At 42.5% G+C, this 21,134-nt stretch overlaps 1 protein-coding gene across 1 annotated transcript in view; it reads right to left on the reverse strand.

Annotated features, from left to right (window-relative positions):
- The window catches only part of TRIM44 (tripartite motif containing 44), a 134,888-nt gene extending 131,217 nt beyond the window's left edge, over positions 1-3,671 (reverse strand). Inside the window, exon 1 of the mRNA XM_008001947.3 lies at positions 2,665-3,671. Coding sequence (XP_008000138.1) covers positions 2,665-3,333 — 669 coding nt within the window. The 5' untranslated portion in view covers positions 3,334-3,671. The remainder of the gene's footprint in view (positions 1-2,664) is intronic.
- Positions 3,672-21,134: the final 17,463 nt, after the last annotated feature.

A 21,134-nucleotide genomic window follows, 5' to 3' on the forward strand; every position in this document is an offset into this window, starting at 1 on the left:
AAACACTCCTGCAGGCTTTTTAATACTATGACTCTAAGAAATGTAAAGGGCCAAAACTGGCCAACATACTCTTATGAGACAAGATGGAAGTACCTGCTTTACCAGATATTAAGACATATTATAAAGGGATGGTAACTGAGAAAACATGCCGTTCACACAGGGATACACTAACAGATCAACAGTAGAGAACAGAAGAGCCAAGAAACACATTCACACACATTACGGGCACTTGATATATGACAGATGGGACAGCAAATCAGTGCACAAAGGAAGGGCTTTTCAATAAATATGCCAATAGTAATTGGCTATCTGTATGGGGAAAAAATGAAATTGAGCCGCTAATTCTACTACACAAATATCAATACTAAGTAGAACAAGACACAAAAAGCACTAACCATAAGGAAAAGTATCGATAAGTTTTACCACATTAAAATGAAGAGCTTCTATTCAAAGCACAACTTTTTTAAAAAGAAAAACCACATAGAAGATATTTGCAACCCACATAGAGAAAAACAACAACAAAAAAAATCAGAAACAAATATATAGCTGGGCATGGTGGCTAATGCCTACAGTCTAAACACTTTGGGAGGCCCAGGTGGGTGGATCACCTGAAGTCAGGATTTCAATACCAGCCTGGTCAACATGGCAAAACCGTCTCTACTAAAAATATATATATATATATATATAAATTAGCCAGGCTTGGCAGCAGGTGCCTGTAATCCCAGCTACTCAGGAGGCTGAGGCAGGAGAATAGTTTGAACCTGGGAGGCACAGTTTCCAGCGAGCTGAGATCTAGCCACTGTACCCCAGCCTGGGCAGCAGACCAAGACTCCATCTCAAAAAAGAAAAGAAAAGAACAAACATATATAAAAATTCATATAATGAGAAAAGGACAACTCAATAAAAAAATGGGCAAAAGAACTGACTAGATACTTCACAGAGAAAATACAAAAGATCCTCAAAGTCATTAGTAATAAGAGGAGTGAAAATTAAAACCACAATAAAATACCATTACATATCCACAAGATTGACAAAAATTAAAAATACTGTAACAGCAAGTGTTGAAGATACAGAGCAACAGGAACTCTCATATACTCTTCATAGTGATTCAAACTGGTACAACCACTCTGGAAAATAGTTGGCAACATGTAGTATTACTGAAGATATGCATAGCCTCTGACACAGCAATTTCACTCCTGCGTTTATAGGCCACTTAAATATATGTAAATGTACACCAACAGACAGGACCAAGAATATTTACACTGACATTATTTGTAAGAGCCCGATGCTCCCAAACCTGGGAACAAATCAAATGTCCATCTATGGCAGAATAGGTAACTTATGGCATATTCATAAAATGGAATTCGATATAGTAAAGAAACTGAATAAACTACAGCCACTCATAGGATGACTCTCACAAACACAATGTTGAGAAAATGAAGCAAAACCCAGAAGAATGCATGATAAAAGTATTATACCCATAGTGTCAAGTTCAAATAAGTTTAGGAATGCATACATATGGAGTAAAAGCATAAAGGTAAGCAAGGAAATGATCACAAAAGTCAAGATTATGCTTACTTATGCAGAAGAGAGATGGTTATAATTGGAAAAGGTATGGGGGAAAGGCTTCAATATTGCTAGCAATGTTCTATTTCTTAATCTGGAGACTACCTATTTGTTTTATAATTATTTGTTAGACTGTAAGTTTTTACATACTTTCTGAATGTACATTTTACAATTATAAACAGGGACTAAAAAAGGGAAAACCTAATAAAGATGAGCTTCATTCTCAAAGTATTTGTTATCCTAAAGCCAGCTATTCCCTATTCAGGAAAGCAAAAGTCATCATAATATGACAATGCTCGCTAACACTGATTACTTAATCAACTGATCACTCCATTCAAAATTTCCCCCCTCCCTCCCCGATTAACACCAGCAGTTTTTCTGAATGATAGTAGATATCCACAATATAAATAAAAGGCGCATCGTTTGCAAATTCATTCATTCAACAAACATTTCCTAAGTGTCCACTGCCTGTGGGACCAGTAAGGTCCAAGACAGATAAAGATCCAGACAGAGGACATGGGAACTTCCACTCCCACCCCAATTTGGCCTCCATCTTCTTACCCTCCTTTTCTACTAAGTTTCAAACACGAAGAATCTAAAATGAACTCAGGGCACATATGAAGTTACTATTAAACTATTGTGTTATTCTTTTCAATGCAGACGTACCACCTGATTGGATTCATGTGGTAAAATCATATTTCCCATGTTTTCAAGTAGGCAAAAAGATTGCCTTATCAAGAGCCCTAGCACCAAGCACCAGTTTCAACAATAGTGATGCTGTGGAAACTGGCCTACGTGGGGTCAAAACTCCCAAGAAATGCTTTACCTGGAATCCACAGACCAGAAACTTGCAATTTTCTAGAAATTGTATACTAGATTTTGTGTGTGCATGTATTTTCTCAGGTGAGAGTCCAGAACTTTCATCAGATTCTCAAAGGAGTTCAACCAAAAAGGGCGAATAAGAACCGCTCCCAAAAAGTTGGAAAGACTAGCTTCTTAGGGACACAGTGAAAGCGAATGTGGTCACAGTCAGGCCACCTGAGCGGAAACCCAGGTGTTCTGACCCCTAGGCTTATGCTTTGAAGGCCCAATACTTACTCTTAATTCTTCAAAGGCTTCGTCTAGGGTGGAGAGTTGGTGGCCCTGATGAGCCCCAATGACTGGACACAGGACACAGATGAGCTGCCTATCTTCCTGGCAATAGGTGCTCAAATCGAGCCCATGGTCCGGACACTTCCTCTTGGCCACTCTCTCTGCTTCCATTTCTATTTCTGGGTCAAATTCACTTTCTGCCTCAGTTTCTCCCTCCGCCTCGGATTCCCCTTCTTCTTGGTTGTCTTCTTCGGCCTCGCTTTCTTGCTCATCCTCCATTTCTTCCTCGCTGTCTTCTTCACTCTCCTCATCGCTCTCATCCTCACTCTCTTCCTCTGTCTCACTCTCTTCCTCTGACTCGCTCTCTTCCTCCGACTCACTTTCTTCCCCTGCCTCGCTTTCTATCTCCCTCTCCTGCTCCACCTTGACTTCCGCTTCTTCCTTCCCCGCCCCCTCTCCGTCAGCTGGCGGGGTCCAGGCCTGGGCGCCGTGGACGTATTCGGCCAGGTGGTGACTGAGGAACTTCTGCCTGTGCGCCTCAGCGTGGCGGCGGCAGTAGCAGAAGCCGCATTCTCGGCACACTTCCTCGGCCCCCGGAGCCTCGTCGGGCTCGCACTCGTCACACGTGCCGTCGTGAGGCAGCTCCTCGAAGGCCGCGCCCACTCCGGAGGCCATGTGGTTGCTGTGACGCGGGTAAGGCCTCGGGGCCTCAGGGCTCGCCGCCTTCCCTCTGCGCGTCCTCCTCACTTCCTTCTCCCGCCCCGGGCCCCTTCCTCGGGAGTCGCCGCCCTCCGGGACCGCGCCGCGTCTCGAAGCGGGACCTGGGGCCAGGGCAGCCCCTGCCCGGGCGGAGCAGCAAAGAGCCTTCCGCTGGCTCGGCCTGCTCCGCTCTGTCCCTGCGCTTCCTCTGCCGCGCAGGGCACTTCCGGCGCGGGCACCCGGCGCCCCCGTCGGCCCCCGCGTCGCGCCGCCAGCTCAGTCTCCCGCTACTCAGGCGAGATTGCTGCTGCTGCTGTCCCCCGCGCCGCCCCGGTTCCACTTTCCCTTTCCCCGTCAGGAGGCCTCCTTTTACTTCCTGAGTCATTTAAAGTGGCAATGACCCTTTTCGCTTTTCCCGCGGGGCTCACCTCCGCAGCTCCAAATCTCTGCGTACCTTGGAGGAGGAGGAGGGAGAAAGAGGAGGATGGGGGAAGTCTCTTACTCTCTCCGGAGGCGGGAATTGGGCTCCACCTCCCCCATTCCCTCCCTGGAAGTGTCAACCTGAGTTTTCAAGGCCACTAGGCTGGTGTCCCTGTGCATTTCAGTCTGTGTCAATTTGTCGCCGCTTGTCACAGTCCCCAGTGTTCTGCAAGGTGCCAGGACAGTGTTGTTTACCAGACTGAACCTGACCTCTTGGGATTTCCTGAGTGCGGAAGAGCTATGTTTGTTCTAGGCTCGGGGAATCGGGGTCAGGATGAGCAAACAAACATTTTCGATCCAAAGCAATACTGTGCTTTGTCTATTTGCATTCCTGCCTCCTAGGATCTCAGAACTTCTGGAGTGGTAACCGCTGTGCGGTTTTCTGAGAGCTGCCTTGTGTTGGGCAGAGATGTCAAGTGAAGTGAGGTGGGGAGAGGCAGTATTTGTCGAGTGACAGGTCCGGGTTGCAGTCATTTTCCTTTATGTAAGGTGTCCCTCTAGATTCCCATTAAGAAAATGGAAGGAAACTGTTGTTTATAAAGCAGTACTGTAGTGCCAAGAACCCGGCTACATCTTTTTGTGGCTCTTTGAAAGCCGGTTTTGGAAGATCCTCTGCCCGATGGTCCCCAAATCCTGGTGCCACTACCTATCAGTTTTATGACCATGGACAAGTTAATTCATCATATTCTGTTTTCCACTTTTTAAAAAAGATGTAAAGTGAAAAGAACGGTAAATATGTACCTCATGGGGTAGTTTTATGGATTAAATGTAACGATGCTTGCACTGTAGAATATTCACTAAGCTTTCATTATTATTTTTGGCACAAATTATATTTAGTGCTCACAATGCCCCTTTGAAGGAACATATTTTACACACACAGGGCATTTTCGGCTGGCTGCTGGTAATGTAGGCAAGTCCCTACCTCTACCCCATCTCCATGTTTCTCCGTTCACAGGAGAGTTTTTGTTTTGCACTGTATTTGGGAGAGGGAAAATTAAGTTTTTATCTAGTCAAGGGGGAGGCTGAGGTGTGTTAAGAAGAATGAAGGGGGATAGAATGGTGTCTTTCTGACATTGATTCCCTTAGATGATTTTGAGTTAGAATTTTCAGATGCTTTCCTCAAACATACCAGGGGATGAGGTGGGGTAAAAAAAAATGTTGATATTTTTAATGTCTCCATGGATAATGTGTGCCTAATCTTTGTGCAGCTTTTGTTAGATATTTAGTTTCTAGAAACCTTTCTTTTTAACCTCAGAACAATTCTGTAGAATGTTGAAAAAAAATCAGGTTTATTTTGTTCCAATTCCATACACCTTTCTGTTTTCCCCTGGCTCATTTCTCTGGAAATTATTTCTGTGTCTGCTTTTGAAACATGAGCTGATGCACAATTCTGAAAAACAAAAACAAAAAAAGCAACTAATGTCAACTCAAACATCAACACTAATATACCTAGTGAGAAGTGTGCCTTGCTTGGTTGTTTCTACTCCCGCCCTCCCCCAGGCTTAAAAGAAAACAACTTAGCCTTTACAAACATAACGTTCTCACATTTAGAAAGTCCTTCAATGAAAATAATTTTTAATGTGTTTTTTTTTCTTTTTTTCTTTTTCTTTTTTTCATGATGGGATCTCTCTCTGTTGCCCAGGGCAGTCCTCCCAAGTAGCCTCCCAAGTAGCTGGGACCACAGGCGTGAGCCACTAAGTCCCACTACCTGTTTTGGTATTTTTTATAGAGACAGGGTCTCACTATGTTGCCCAGGCTGGTCTTGAACTCCTGGACTCAAGCAATCCTCCCACCTCAGGCTCCCAAAGTGCTGGGATTATAGGTGTGAGCCACAGGCCTGGGCTTTTTAATATCTTAAAAGGATATTGTTGTATCCAGGGTCTTTGATGGTGGGAAGAGGAGTCATGTCGTCATTATTGTTATATATCCAGGGTCTTTGATGGTGGGAAGAGGAGTCATGTCGTCATTATTGTTATATATCCAGGGTCTTTGATGGTGGGAAGAGGAGTCATGTCGTCATTATTGTTATAACGTTTTTTTCTTCCTAATGTTACTTGACAGAAAGTTAAAATATAATACCGTGCAGTTCAGTATCTGACACTTCACATTTCTTCTTTGAGCACTCTGTGGAGAGAGGGTCTTAGAGGCAGGCAGATTAAACTTTTTTTTTTTTTAAGATGGAGTCTCGCTCTTTTGCCCAGGCTGGAGTGCAGTGGCACGATCTTGGCTCACTGCAACCTCTGCCTCCCGGGTTTAAGTGATTCTCCTGCCTCAGCCTCCCTTGTAGCTAGGATTACAGGTGTGTGCTGCCATGCCCGGCTAACTTTTGTTTTTATAGTAGAGATGGGGTTTTGCCATGTTGCCCAGGCTGGTCTCAAACTCCTGGACTCAAGTGATCCACCTGCCTCGGCCTCCCAAAGTTCTGGGATTACAGGTGTGAACCACCGCACTTGGCTAGATTGAACTATTAGAAAGGGACTTCATAAATTTCTGGTGACAAGGTGTGGCAGACTCAGTGAGGCAGATCTCTGTACCCCTCTGCACAGAAATCCCAACCATCTGATTGCCCAGGAATTCGTCTCTTTGGGAGTGTCCACAAATAGCACCCTTGTTATATTAACCTATTGCTACATGGAAAATGACCTCAAAATGTAGCAGCTTAAAACAATATACATTTATTATCTCACATAGTTTGAGCCAGGACTCTGGGAGTGACTTAACTAAGTGGTTCTGACTTAGGGTCTTTCAGGAGATTTTGGTAAAGATGTTGGCTGTGCTATAGTCACTTGAAGACTTACCTACAAGCATAGAATTTGCTTCCAAGATGGTTCATTCACATGGCTGTTGGCAAAAGGCCTCACCACTTTCTATACGGCTGCTGGAATGTCCTCAAGACAGGGCAGTTGAATTCTCACAAAGCAAGGGATCCAAGAGAGGGCGAGATGGAGTATGCTATGTATTTTATGACCTAAGTTCAGAAGTCACACGCCATCATTTCCTACATAGCTTATTGGTTACAGAGATTAGCTTTATTCAGTGTGGGCCGAAATTGCCCAAGGGCTTGAATACCAAGAGATGGGAATCTTTGGGGCCATCTTGGAGGTTGGCTGTCACAGTCTGCCCTTTGATCACCAATGATTCACGTATCTCCCAAATGCGAAATACACTCATTTCTTCCCAAGGTCCCCAAAAGTCTCAACCCACTACATTATCAGCTCAAAGTCTAAAGTCCTGTTATCTAAATTGCGACCAGGTGTGGATGAGGCTCTTAGGTGTAGTGTTTTAAGTGCAGCTCCTCAAGTATAGTTCATTTGAATGTCTATGTCTCCCACACCCCAACATGCAATGGTGGGACAGGTTTAAGATAACTGGTACAGGCTGGGCGCAGTGGCTCACACCTGTAATCCTAATACTTTGGGAGGCCGAGGCGGGCGGATCATCTGAGGTCAGGATGAAACCCCGTCTCTGCTTAAAAAATACAAAAATTAGCCGGGCATGGTGGTGCATGCCTGTAATCCCAGCTACTTGGGAGGCTGAGGCAGAAGAATTGCTTGAACCCGGGAGGCGATCTCAGTGAGCTGAGATCACACTGCTGCACTCCGGCCTGGGTGACAGAGCAAGACTCTGCCTAAAAAAAAAAAAAAAGAGAGAGAACTGGTACAAACAAACAGTCCTGCTCAAAAAGGAGGAATGACCGGAGGCCTGAGAAGTCACTGGGCCATAGAATCCTTAAATCCAGGTAGACACATGTTGGAAGTTGATTAGGGTTCAAACATACTCCTTGTTCAGGAATGACTCCTCATGGCTTTTTATTTCACCCGTTGAGCTCTTGATACCACTCTGAGTCATCTTTCCTTTTTCATTAAAAGTAGTTCATGTTTGCAGCTGTGTAATTGTATCAGTTTGCTTACTGCAAGTAGAATTTAGGAAGTGCAAAGGCTACTTTTCATTTTGTACTGTCTCTGTGTGTCCATGCTGGCAGTGCTTCTGCCAAAGAATTGTTTTGAAAACTTTGTGAATCTTCTATAAATTGAATTGGGGCTCACACCATTGGACAAAAATTATACCTACAGCTCTTTTCAAGATCAACCCTTCTCTGTAGAGTCCCTCAGTGAAACTGCTGAAGCGCAACACTATAAACTTCCTCAGAGCTCTATTGTTTGAATGATTCTCTGAATCACTGCTGTAGATCCTTTTGAGGTCTGAACAAAGGATTTTACAGCCGCACTCTTACCTTCATCATTTAATGGTGTTTTCCTGGGAATGTCCTGGAGTTTTTCTTTGCCTGGAAGCCATTTTTTCACAGTAGCATCATTTGCCATCTGGGGAAGCTGGGAATTTTCAAAACTTGCAAGTTCCAGATTTTTTTTTCTTAAGTCCTTCCTTTAGATGATCTCTTTCTTTTCACATTTTGATATAATTAGCAAGAAAACATCAGTTAGCACCTTCAACAGTGTACCATGAAATATCCTTAGCTAGAACACTCAGCTGGTTAGGCACAATTTCTACTTTGCACTTTACTGCAGGTGACAATGTTACTGAACTGCTGCCACTACATAACAAGGACTCTTTTCCTCCAGGTTCCAAAAACATGTTCCTCATTTCCCTTTAAGCTCTCACCTGCAGCCTTCTCAAAGGCCATTGTGATTCTACTAATGGTTTCTTCAAAGGCTCTAGTCTTTTTTTTTTTTTTCCTTTTTGAGACGGAGTCTCGCTCTTGTTGCCCAGGCTGGAGTGCAATGGCACGATATCTCGGCTCACTGCAACCACCACCTCCAGGTTCAAGCAATTCTCCTGCCTCAGCCTCCAGAGTAGCTGGGATTACAGGCATGAGCCACCTGCCCAGCTAATTTTGTATTTCTAGTAGGAATGGGGTTTCTCCATGTTGATCAGGCTGGTCTCAATCTTCTGACCTCAGGTGATCCACCCACGTTGGCCTCCCAAAGTGCTGGGATTACAGGCGTGAGCCACCGCATCCAGCAAAGACTCTAGTCGTTCACTTACATTGTCGTCAAAGTCCTTCCAGCTTCTACCCTCTGCTCAGTTCTAAAACCATTCCAACATTTTAGGTTTCTGTTATGGAAAAACTATTCTTTTTAATAAAATTTGTGTTAGTTGTCTATCGCTACATAATGTAGGAAGGGAGGGGAAACTTCACCCTCAGAAGGATTGCTGAAAAATCACCTGAACAAAGGCAGATTAATAGGAGAAAAGATGTGTAAATTTATTTAATATAAGTTTTACAGTACACAAGAGTCTTCAGAATGAAGACCCAAAGGTACGGAGGAAACTGTCTATTTTTATACTTAGGGTCAATGAAGTATGAACAGCCATGTAGAAATATGAATGAAGAAAAAAGGGTATGATCTAATGCTAATGCCAGCGTTGTTTGAACCAGAGCAACTCCATCTTGAATAGGGGCTAGGTAAAATGAGGCTGAGACCTACTGCGCTGCATTCCTAGATGGTCAGGCATTTTAAGTCATAGGGTGAGATAGAAGGGTGAGCACCAGATACAGGTCATAAAGACCTTGCTGATAAAACAGATTGCAGTAAAGAAGCTGGCCAAAACCCACCAACACCAAGATGGCAATGAGAATGACTTCTGGAGGTCCTCACTGCTACACTCCCACCGGCGCCATGACAGTTTATAAATGCCATGGCAACGTCAGGAAGTTACCCTATATGGTCTAAAAAGAGTAGGCATGAATAATCCACCCCTTGTTTAGCATATAATCAAGGAATAACCATAAAAATGGACAGCCAACAGCCCTCAGGGCTGCTCTTTCTTTTATTCCTCTACTTTCTTAATAAACTTGCTTTCACTTTACGTACTCACCCTGTATTCGTTCTTGGATGAGATCCAAGAACCCTCTCTTGGGGTCTAGATCGGGACCCCTTTCTGATATCACTAACAGACTGAGGGGGGAGACAGCAGGGCCTGCCTGTCTAGATGCTTCTTGGCCTTTCTGTGCAACATTCCTTCCTTCTGGGTACAGGGCAGGACTTTCTCTGGAATGGGGGTCTTATGACCCACAGTCAAGCAAGGTAAGTCAGATAATTTCTTTATGGTCAGTTTTTACACAGAAATGTGGGGCGGGGAGGGGAATTAGAGTAATACTTTTAAGTTTTATGACTGGCTTTGGGAAAAGAGATTCTGAAAGAGGAATTCTCATTTCTACGGCTAGCCTCGGGGGAGAATGAGGGGCTAGAGACAGGAATGTGGGAGAAGGTCAGAGAGAAACTTGTGCTTCCGAAGCCTTCATTCTGGGGTATCATTTTCTGAGCCCAAACAATAACAAATTACCCCAAAACTTTGAGTCATCTTGGGGGCTGGTCATCACACTTGGCATTGCCGTTGTCTTCTCATTGTCAGTAGCATGGCTCTAAGGCATCTCCAGGATGCTCAGCAGCTGGCAGATGCGGAGAATAGGGCAGTTTGCAGCTGCAGCTGTTTTCTGAGTGCATGTGAGACTTCCAGAAATAGTGTATTCCTAAGTAAACAGGTGTCAGCTGTTATGCGGCTGATAGCCCTTAAGTCTTTTAACGTTTGAACTCTACGCAAAATGAGGAAACCTGGGTTCAGAGAGGTGAAGAAACTTAAGGTTTACACAGTCAGAAGCTAGCTGAGTTGGGATTCAAACTCAGAGCTTTCAGATTGGATATGACCATATTCACCTGTGGTTTGAATAGTTAATATCACCCTAATTGCCTGATTCTAAATAACTTTACCTGTCTTTTCCTTCCAGCTGTGAAATCTATTTCTATCCCCTTCACCTATGCCAAATAGAAGAGCCGAGTTTAATAAGAGGCATAACATAGTACATTTAATTTTAGAAAAACCTTTAAACATTGAAAAGACAACAGGGTGGAATTTCAAAGTCCACTGCTTTAGGAAAGGTAATGTACCGCTTCAGCTGATCCCATTCTTATGTAATTAGACTGTCACTTCAGTAACTGATTTCATTTTCCCCAATAAGCCCCTGAGATCACCTGAATCTCATCTCATGCTATTATCATATTAGCTAACATCTTATCCCATTAACGTCAGTGCAGTGAAATATAGTATCTCCCAGCCCATCCCAGCCCTGCCAAAATATAAAGAATGAAGCCTTTATGGTTGAGCCTGACTCTTTTCCTCAGAAGCCTATTGGAGAGGGATATACAAAATAATTCCATGGCCCAATTCCCTTCTGAATATTTTCATTTCATCCAGTGCTTACAAGCAAATGCTTCGCTTCTTGGTAACATTACAATGCTTTAAACACCCCAATCCCTATAAGCATATGTAAAGCTAACTTTAGAGAATCCCTGATCAAGATGTTTTCATTACACTCAAGGAGTATCATACTTGCTAAATAGTTCCTGTGAGTGTAACAATAATAACATACCCCATTTTTATATTCATCATTTTATTCACTGTAAGAATTCAAAAGATTTCATTGATTGTTGTTTCAGTTTTCTTCAGGCACTTTCTATAGTCTCTGCTAGTGGAGTTTCCATTTTACCAGTACGGAAATAAAAGGCCAAGAGGGTGATTTAAAAGAACATCCAGTCAATTGTGAGTTCATCTCTGACTTCCTGCCTGGTCCCCAAGCCAGCTCCCTAACCCCTGGGTGGTGCTCATTCTTTTTGGCAAAATGATGTTTTCAAACTCCTCTTCTTGAAAATGCTTTCTCAGGGGTGGTCTTCGCTTTTACCCGAGTGGACTTCGGGTAATGGAGGCAGACACTTAATCATCTGTGAGATCAGCCCTCTTTGGGAGTGAGAAAAATCCCTAAATTTGCCTTCCATTACTCCAGTTCGAAAAGCAGTCACCTCTGGACTGGAAGTAATTAAAGTCTTTGTATTTCAGCGGTTAGTGCACTGCCCTTGTAAATCAGGGATTATGAGGGAAAATCTCCGCAGGGCTTGTTCTCTCCATTTATTTATTTATTTTGGAACTCAGGTGCAGATAGGCCAGTTAATCATACTACTCAGATCATAACCTGTCTTTAGTTTATGCAAGTTATCTTATTTTATGTAATTTTAATTTAATTTTTCTTTTATCTACAGACTCCTATGCTCATTCCCCCAACTTCTTCCCACAGAAACTCACTCTAATGTGTTTGATAAATATCCTTGAGTATATATCTATCTTTAAAAAGTGTTGTAATTATTTTCTTTATGCACATGTTAGTCCTTACATAAATATGGCAGTAAGGAATGTTGTTTTTGTCTTTTTTTTTTTAATACAATGCTGAGATTGTTAAAATCTTGGATATGCACTCCTTGACAACATTTGGTATTATCTGACTTTCTAATTTTTGGTATAAAGTGATAACTTGTATTATTTTTGCGTGTCTCGGATTACTTCTAAAGATGCATGGTTCTTTATATTCTTGTTATATGAGCAGCGTGTTCATAGCTTTTGCTTATTTTTGATTGAGTTCTCTGACATTTCATTATTGTTTTCATAGAATTTTCTTGTTTCTTCTGAGTAATTATTCCTGGTCAGTTTTAGACATTGTAAATATCTTCTCCCAATCTGTCACCTGTCCGTTATCATTGTCTATAGTAGTGTCCTTTTTGAACAGAGATCTTATGTTCTGACATAGTCAAATCCATTCTGTTTAAAAAGTCTATCTCTACTCTGAGATTATACATATACACTCCAATATCTTCTTCCTTTATCTTTATGATTTTACCTTTCACATTAAGTTCCATCTAGAAGTTACCTTAGTATATGGTTTGAGATAGGGGTCTAACTTAACTTTTTTTTTTTCCATAGAGTGAGGCATTTTTCTTAATATATTGACTCAATTTATAATCTTATCTATGAATAAAGAAATTTGTATTGTGGGAGGTATCATAATGATGGAGGTAAGAGTAGAGAGTGAGGGACAGGTGACAGGTGACTTATTTCCCCTAAGTATGCTCTCTAAAAGTGGTACCTTTTCAAAAAAGTTTTAAGACAACATATAGCCATAGTAGTTAGACTATGATGACAAGACCTTAGAGGAATGGAGTTGAGGATGTAAGAGGCCTCAGTTCGAGAAACACAGATAAGCCAGAGGGCCCACAGATGTAGTCAAAATGAAGAAGAGCCATCCTGAAAACACTGAGGCAGCCTCTTCTGATGGGGAGGAATGAGGAGTGAGAATAGGTAGTTTCAGAGTGGGTCATTCCTTCAGTCATTAACTTATTCATTTAGTAAGTGTTGGTAGGCCGGACACAGTGGCCCAGGCCTGTAATCCCAGCACTTTGGGAGGCCAAGGCGGGTGGATCATGAGGTCAGGAGATTGAGACCATCCTGGCCAACGTGGTGAAACCCCATCTCTACTAAAATACAAAAAAATGAGCCAGGTTTGGTGTCGTGCACCTGTAGTCCCAGCTACTGGGTAGGCTGAGGCAGGGGAATCACTTGAACCTGGAAGGTCGAAGTTGCAGTGAGCCGAGATCACACCACTGCATTCCATCCTGGTGACAGAGCAAGACTTTGTCTCAAAAAATAAATAAAATAAAATAAAATAAATAAAATATAGTGTTGGTTACTTTCCATAGGCCAGATCCTCTCCTAGGCTCTGAAGATGCACCTGCAAAACAGGGTCATGAGTGCTGCCAGTGCATTTATATTTCAAGCATATGTTAACATTCTTCTATTTCTGTTCACCCTCCATACTACCATCAGAATCATTCTTTCAAAATGCAAATTTAATTAAGATATACTCGTCTTCTAAATATCCATTAGATTTCCATTGCCTACTGCAAACTCAGCATGGTATGCAAGGTCCTCTTTGATTTGATCACTTGTTTACCTCTCCAACTTCATCTCTTGCTGCTCCCTCAACTCTACACCTTGGTTCCCCATAGACCAAGGGGAATGTTTTGTATGTGCGAAACATCTGGTGACCTCAAATAAGGCAATTCCCCCATTTTCTTATGAAATGACCATACAAGAAAACTTGTATGGCCAACTTGAGTGTATAAATGTTTGGGGATATAGCTGAAAATTTCCAGTGTCTCCTTATAATATTTCATGTATTAATTTAGTTAAATATATTTTAAATTAAATATTATATAAAATATTAATTTAGAAACATTGATTCTTTTTGTGTCTCAAATTTCATGAATAAGTTTATTCCAACTCTTCATAGGCAGTTCTGACAATGTCTTCATCATCACTAGAGCTACATGTTGAGTCACAGAACACAGCTTTTCAAGGCATACCATCTTCACAGCTTTCTACGTTCTTTATAACATAGGACTTTTTGAAATGAAATGATGCAGCCACTGGAATTTTTAGCACAAGTCATACATATACCTTTATATAACAACAGGACATTTTTTGAAAGTCCCTTATAGGCCGGGCGCGGTGGCTGATGCCTGTAATCTTAGCACTTTGGGAGGCCAAGGTGGGCAGATCACCTGAGGTCAGGAGTTCAAGACCAGCCTGGCCAACATGGTGAAACCCCATCTCTACTAAAATACAAAAATTAGCTGGGCATGATGGCAGGTGCCTGTTATCCCAGCTACTTGGGAGGCTGAGACAAGAGAATCGCTTGAATCCAGGAGACAATGATTGCAGTGAGTCGAGATTGTACCACTGTACTCCAGCCTGGGCGGGGCTGAGCGAGACTCCGTCTCAAAAAAAAAAAAAAAAAATAGAGAAAAACCCATTCCTTATAGGTGAGAATATATATATTCTCCACAATGTAGCCCTGTGCTATGTTGTTGCTTTTTAAAAGTGGTCTTTAAAAGCTACTTTACAATGACATGCACCCCTAAGGATTTTGAGGACATACCCCAGGCAAGGAATAATACTGAGTCTTTACATCAATCTGTCTCTCTCCCTGTCCTTAGGGCTCTGGGCTCCGTGTGCCTGCTTTCCTTCTTTGCCTCTTTCCCTCTTAGCAAACCCTGCTCTCAGGCTGTGCAGGGCAGAGGGGCAAAGAGCACTGGATGAAGAGAGACTCGGTTGTGAGTGAGCTCCCTCTTTCAGTCCCAGCTATTCTGGGAAGCATTATTGGGAGCCCAGGAATGCGTGCACATGCACACGCATGCACACACACACTCTCTTTCTCAACCAATTTCATCTACTTCCGTAAATGGTAATTATTTTATTTAAAATAAAGTAACCTGGAGATCACCTCATAAAATGAGAGACTTTGGAAGAAATCGACTATAAGATAGCCCTTTTCTGAAAAATAATTCGGGGCCAGAATCTTGCATGGCATTTGGCATTAGGAGTGATTCGTTTCTATGGTTCCCTAAACCATGCCACGCTTTGCCGTGCCTCCATGGCTTTGCACTTGCTGTTCCCTCTCTTATAATGGTCACCTCATCTCCTCTCCCAACCACTGCCTACCTCTGTGCCCAGCAGTGCCTCTGTTCTCATGCTTCCTAAATCATAAAGTGGCCATGTATCTCCCCTACTGTGCAGTGAACTCTGCAGGAGAATGGGCCGTATCTGTTGACTCTGATGTCCTCAGCACTCAGGGTAGCTTCTAGTGCCTAGTTTTCTTTCCTGAAACTTGAAGTGCTGGGCCGAGAGTAAAACATGATTGAAAGGATCACTATATGACTTATTGTCCCAACTGGGATACCTTGAGAATGAAATGGAGCACTACTGACAATCATGCCAGAACACTAGGTAGAGACCAGAACTGTCCTAGGTAAAGTGTGATGTACAGTCATCTTACTAACCAAGGGAAGCAGCCTTAGCCTTAGATTTCTAGTCTCCCAGTAATCATGTTAGATCAATAGTTTCCCTTTCTTGGGTCCAGCCTCCTTCCAGCTAGTTCTTTCCTTCTTTCCTGTTCCTTCTTCCATCTTTTTTTTCCTCTCTTCTTGCTCAGCAAGACTGTCCAATCTTGCCCAAGCATAACCCTACAATTCTCACCTTTACTTCACAGGTAATTTCAAGATAATAGGAGTCCATAAATCTCAATGCAGAGTGTACAGTGGGTGGGGTAGGGTGGGAAGTGTCTTGATTGTAGTTCTTCTGAGGGATAAAAACTCAAGATCTTTTAATTTCCTTCCTTAGAAACAGTCCTAGTGACTCAGAGAAAATGCTCAGTAAAGAAAAACTCTTAGAATTATCCTAACATGTTTACTCTGCCTTCATCCTGAAATCCATATAGACCCTAAGGCACATTTGAGACATGACAGGATTCAGAGTTGAACTGAAAGGAATCACTGCATCATGCAAGAAAGAAAAAGTTGATCTGCAGTGAAAAATGCCCTTCTGAGTCCGTGGAAGCTGCGTATCGTGACAGCTAAAGAGTAAGCATTTCAGAACCTGAGAAATCTGAATTTGAATCCTGGCTCCACCACCTACTTAGCTGGGCAACTCTGAGCACATTATTTAGCCTCTTTAACTTCAATTATCATACATGTAAAATGGGGAGGGAGTGGTCATATCTGACCCACTTCATAGGCTCATTGTGAGGATTAAATGAGATAATGCATTTAGCCCTGTGCCAAGCAATAATAAACACTCATTCAGTGCAAGCTATTTATATGCACATGAGCAGAAGTTACAAGCACACCTGTTTTGTCTGGATGCAAATAGTTATACCAGGCTTTCTTTTTCTTTTTCTTTTTTTCTTTTTTTTTTAAGACAGGGTCTTGCTCTGTTACCCAGGCTAGACTGCAGTGATGCAACCTCACTATAACCTCAAAATTCTGGACTCAAGCCATCCCCCTGCCTTAGCCTCCCTGAATGACTAGGACTACAGGCATGTGCCACCACACCTGGCTAATTTTAAAATTATTATTATTATTTTGTAGAGACAGGATCTCACTATGTTGCTGGGGCTGGTCTTGAACTCCTGGCCTCAAGCCGTCCTCCCACCCTGACCTCCCAAAGCACTGGGATTATAGGTGTAAGCCTCTGTGCCTGACCATTACACCAGGTTTAATTATCAGAGCAGTGGGTTGAGGATGCAGAAATCTAAGTTCTTGCCATGCCTCTGCCACTAATGAGCTATGTGGTTCTGAGCAAGTCCTTTAACTTCACTGGCTTTTCAGTCTCCTCTGTGAAATGAGTGAGCTGAAGTAGATGATTCCTGCTTTGGTTATCTATTGCTATACCACACACCTCTCCAAAACGCAGGTGCTGAAAACAATAATGATTCATTATTTATCAGGATGGTATTGATTGTCTGGGCTCAGCTGGCTGGTTCTTCTGCTTTATAGGGTATTGGCTGGGATCATTCATGCAGCTGCTTTCAGAGGGGTGCTCAGCTGGAGCTGCAACATCCAAGATGGTGTTGCCCACTTGTTTGGCAGCTATGTTTGTCAACTTCGATTCTACCCTAGGGAGAGGAACTCTTATCCTCTAGGGCTAGAATAATCCAAACGTGTTTACTCTGTCTTCATCCTGAAATCCATATAGACGCTAAGGCACGTTTGAGAACTGACAAGATTCAGAGTTGAACTGAAAGGAATTACTGCATCATGCAAGAAATAAAAACTTGATCTGCAGTTCTCTCTCTACACAGTCCCTCCAGCTGGATAACCTGAACTTCCTTACATGGTTCCAAGAGGATGAAAACGGCAACTTGAAAGCTTCTTAAGGCCTAGTCCAGATGTCCTTCAATATTACTTTCATTGCAGAATAGTTTTCAAAGCAAGTCAGTGGTCAGCTAAGATTCAAGGAGAGGGAGAAAGGCTCTACCTCCTGAAGACTTTCAGAGTTACATTATAAAAGGGCATGCAGGATGGGAGGGATGGTTCTGACCATTTTCAAAGCAATTACCATAATCTGTGTGGTCCGTGTTTGTTCTGCCAGTCCATATTTAAACCTAAAGTTCTGAGGCAATTTTCGTTCTTCTCAATTTGGTTTTTGAACTCTGTGAATTCCCCCACTGAGACCCTAGTATGTTCCAGGTCTTGAACTCTCTTTGCTCTGAGTTTAGCTCTAATAGACATTCATTGTTTTTTCCACCTGGTGTCCCCTCAGCCTCCTTCTGGTAACCAAGCTCCCCAGTTTCCCTCCAGGGACCTGGTGCACACATAGCTGGTTAAAACCCAGCTACCTTACTAACAGAACTCTCATCTGTCCAGATGTTTAGATATTAACATCCTCAGCCCTGGGGCATGAACCATCATAGAGCTAAGACAATCATGAGACTCCCAACCTCTTTTGCCAGTAATCGGTTTTGAGGTGTACATGTGACCAAGCCTTGGCTAATGAGGCATTAAGGCAAGTCTCATTGGGGCACTTCTGGAAAAGATTTCCTTTTCTAAACAGAATAAAGAGACTTGTAAGAGGAAAGCTCTGTCCCTTCCTTCTTGCTTCAGGATCTTGTGAGGAACAAGCTATGGAAGCCATCTTATAATCATGAGGGTAAGAGACCACAGAGAAACACCTAGACCCCTGACATTATTAAGCTTTGGATTTATCCAACTGCTATGTCAGCCAGTGCTATGATTTGGATATGGTTTGTTTTGCCCTGCCACATCTCATGTCGAAATTTGATCCCCAGTGTTGGAGGTGTGGCTTGGTGGGAGGTGTTTGGATTATGGGGGTGGATCCTTCATTGAGGGCTTGGTGCCATTCTCAAGGGAGTTAATTCTCACTTTGTCTCCCGCTACCCCTTGACCCTGAGAGAACTGATTGTGGAAAGGAGGCTGTCACCTCCTTCTCCTTCTCCTTCTTCTTCTCCTTCCCCCCTCCTTCCTCCTCCTTTTCTTTTCTTTCTTTCCTTCTTTTTTTCTTTCTCTTTCTTTCTTTCTCTTTCTTTCTTTCTTTCTTTCTTTCTTTCTTTCTTTCTTTCTTTCTTTCTCTTTCTTTCTTTCTTTCTTTCTTTCTTTCTTTCTTTCTTTCTTTCTCTTTCTTTCTTTCTTTCTTTCTTCTCTCTCTCTCTCTCCTCTCTCTCTCCCTCTCCCTCTCTCTCTCCTCTCTCTCTCCCTCTCCCTCTCTCTCTCCTCTCTCTCTCCCTCTCCCTCTCCCTCTCCCTCTCCCTTTCCCTCCCTCTTCCTGCTCTCACTCTGTGACAGGCTCCCCTTCATCTTCCACCATAAGGGGAAGCAGCTTGAGGCTCTCACTAGATGCAGATGCTGGCATCATGCTTCTTGTACAGCCTGTGAACCATGAGCCAAATAAATCTCTTCTCTTTGTAAATTATCCAGTCTCAGTTATTTCTTTGTAACAACACAGATGAACTAAGACACCAACCCAGATCTGCTTACCTCTGGACTTCTTGTTATGTGAGATAATACACCCCTATAAACAAGCAAGTCTATTATCTGCTGTCAAAAGTATCCTTCTTTCACTCCTCTGAATCTGTATGGTTCTAGAGACACTGACTTCATGAGTGATTCTAGGAAGGAGCTTACAACCCAGAACTAAGCCATTAGCATCTGCATTCACCTGACCACAGTGATTATTTCAAAGATGGGCCAAAACTCTGCCAGAGCCAGAGAGGCAATGTAATTTTTCTTGGGACTTCTGAGAAAGAGGATTTTTTTTTCCTTTTTTTTTTTTCCTGCTGGACCTAGAAGCAAAGAGGAATAGTGGCTGGAGCAGCTGGATTTCCCTACATCTTGCTGACTTGAAGAGTCCACTCCAAGGAAGGTAGGCACAAGAGAAGAAAAGAAAACCCATTCATTTTTTCTAAAATAAAATTTTCAAAAAAATTATGGAATCAAAAAACTGACTCTTGATAAGATCACTGAGTCTTAAATCCAATCATGCCTGAAGCCCTAATTCTTCATTTTTCAGTTTACTTGACCCACCCTTTTTTTTTTTAATAGACTGTCCTGATAAGACTTTCTGTCACTTATAAAGAAAGAAATCCCAGCTAAGGAAGTGTGGATATTCATTATGAAACCATCCACCAAGCTGCCACTTTAATTTTACTCTCTTGGACTTTTATTTGGAACCTCTGTTCCTCGTTCAGGTTCATCCATTCCTGTGGATATACTTGCCACCTGCAATTATATGGTCTAGCTCTTAAGGCTAAGACCTTGCGACTAGGCCTGCTCCTGGGTTCAAATCCTGGTTTTGCACTGATTAGATCTCTGTCCTTGCACAGATCTTTTAAACCTCTGGGTTCTTTAGCTATGGCATATTTAAAACTAGGGCTGTAATTGTTTCTGCCTCATAGGGTTATTGTGAAGATAAAATGACAGAATGTATACAAAGTGCTTAGCCAGCAGAGTACCTGGCACATAATAGGCTCTCCCAAATGTTTGCTATTATTAATAAAAACCTAACTTAGTATGGTAAGCAGAGTAATGGACCCACAAAAACATCTATGTCCCAATCTTCAGAACCTGTTAATATATCATGTTACATGGCAAAGGGGATTTCTGGTTGCAGACGAAATTAAGGTAACTAATCAGTTGACCTTTTAATAGAAAGATTATCCTGGGTTATCCAGTGGGTCCAATGTAATCACAAGAGTTCTTAAAAATGGAAGAGGGAGACAGAGGAGGTAAGCAGAGTGATACAATATAAGAAGAATTCAATCTGCTATTTCTGGCTTTAAAAATGGAGGAAAGGGAACACGGGCCAAGGAATGCAGGCAGCCTGTAGAAGATACAAAAGGCAAGGAAGCAAATTCTCTCCTAGAGTCTCCAGAAAGGAATGCAAGCTCTAAACCTTGACTTTAGCATGGTGAGACCTGCTACTGAGCACCTTCCCATTTCACTCTGCGATTCCTACCATTGACTCCTCAGTGAATGAGACAGGCATGACCCTACCCTCATGTAGCTTATGAGGTGTGCGTTCTGTAGCAACTAGGACTTTATGAAAGCCTATTTGGTAATGAGGATCGATTTTACCATGGAGAATTTGGAGATGTAAATCATGACAGCTACACAAAAGAGATATAAGACAGAAACCCATGAAGAGGGAAAGTATCAGTAGAATGTGGGTTGCTAATTGGAACAAGAGCTGAGACAGTAGATGCTTACAATTCCTCCTGCTGTGGACTGAATGTTAGTATCTCCCCAAAATTCATATATTAAAATCTTAACTCTCAATGTGATGATATTAGAAGATGGAAACTTTAGGAGATAATTAGGTCATGAAGGTGGAGTCTTCATGAAGAGGATTAGTGCCCTTATAAAAAGAGAGGCATAAGAGCTTGCTTCCCCTCTACTCTCTTCCATGTGAGGACACAGTGAGAAGACTGCCATCTGCAAACCACAAGAGTACCATCAGCAGACATTGGTGACTGTTGGTGACTTGATTTTGGACTTCCCAGCCTCCAAAGCTGTGAGAAATTAATTTCTGTTGTTTAAGCCACCGATTCTATGGTAATTGTGCATAGCAGCCTGAACAGACTATAAACCTCCATCTACAAT

This window comes from Chlorocebus sabaeus, chromosome 1, assembly GCF_047675955.1.
Source record: "Chlorocebus sabaeus isolate Y175 chromosome 1, mChlSab1.0.hap1, whole genome shotgun sequence".
Classification (NCBI taxonomy): Eukaryota; Metazoa; Chordata; class Mammalia; order Primates; family Cercopithecidae; genus Chlorocebus; species Chlorocebus sabaeus.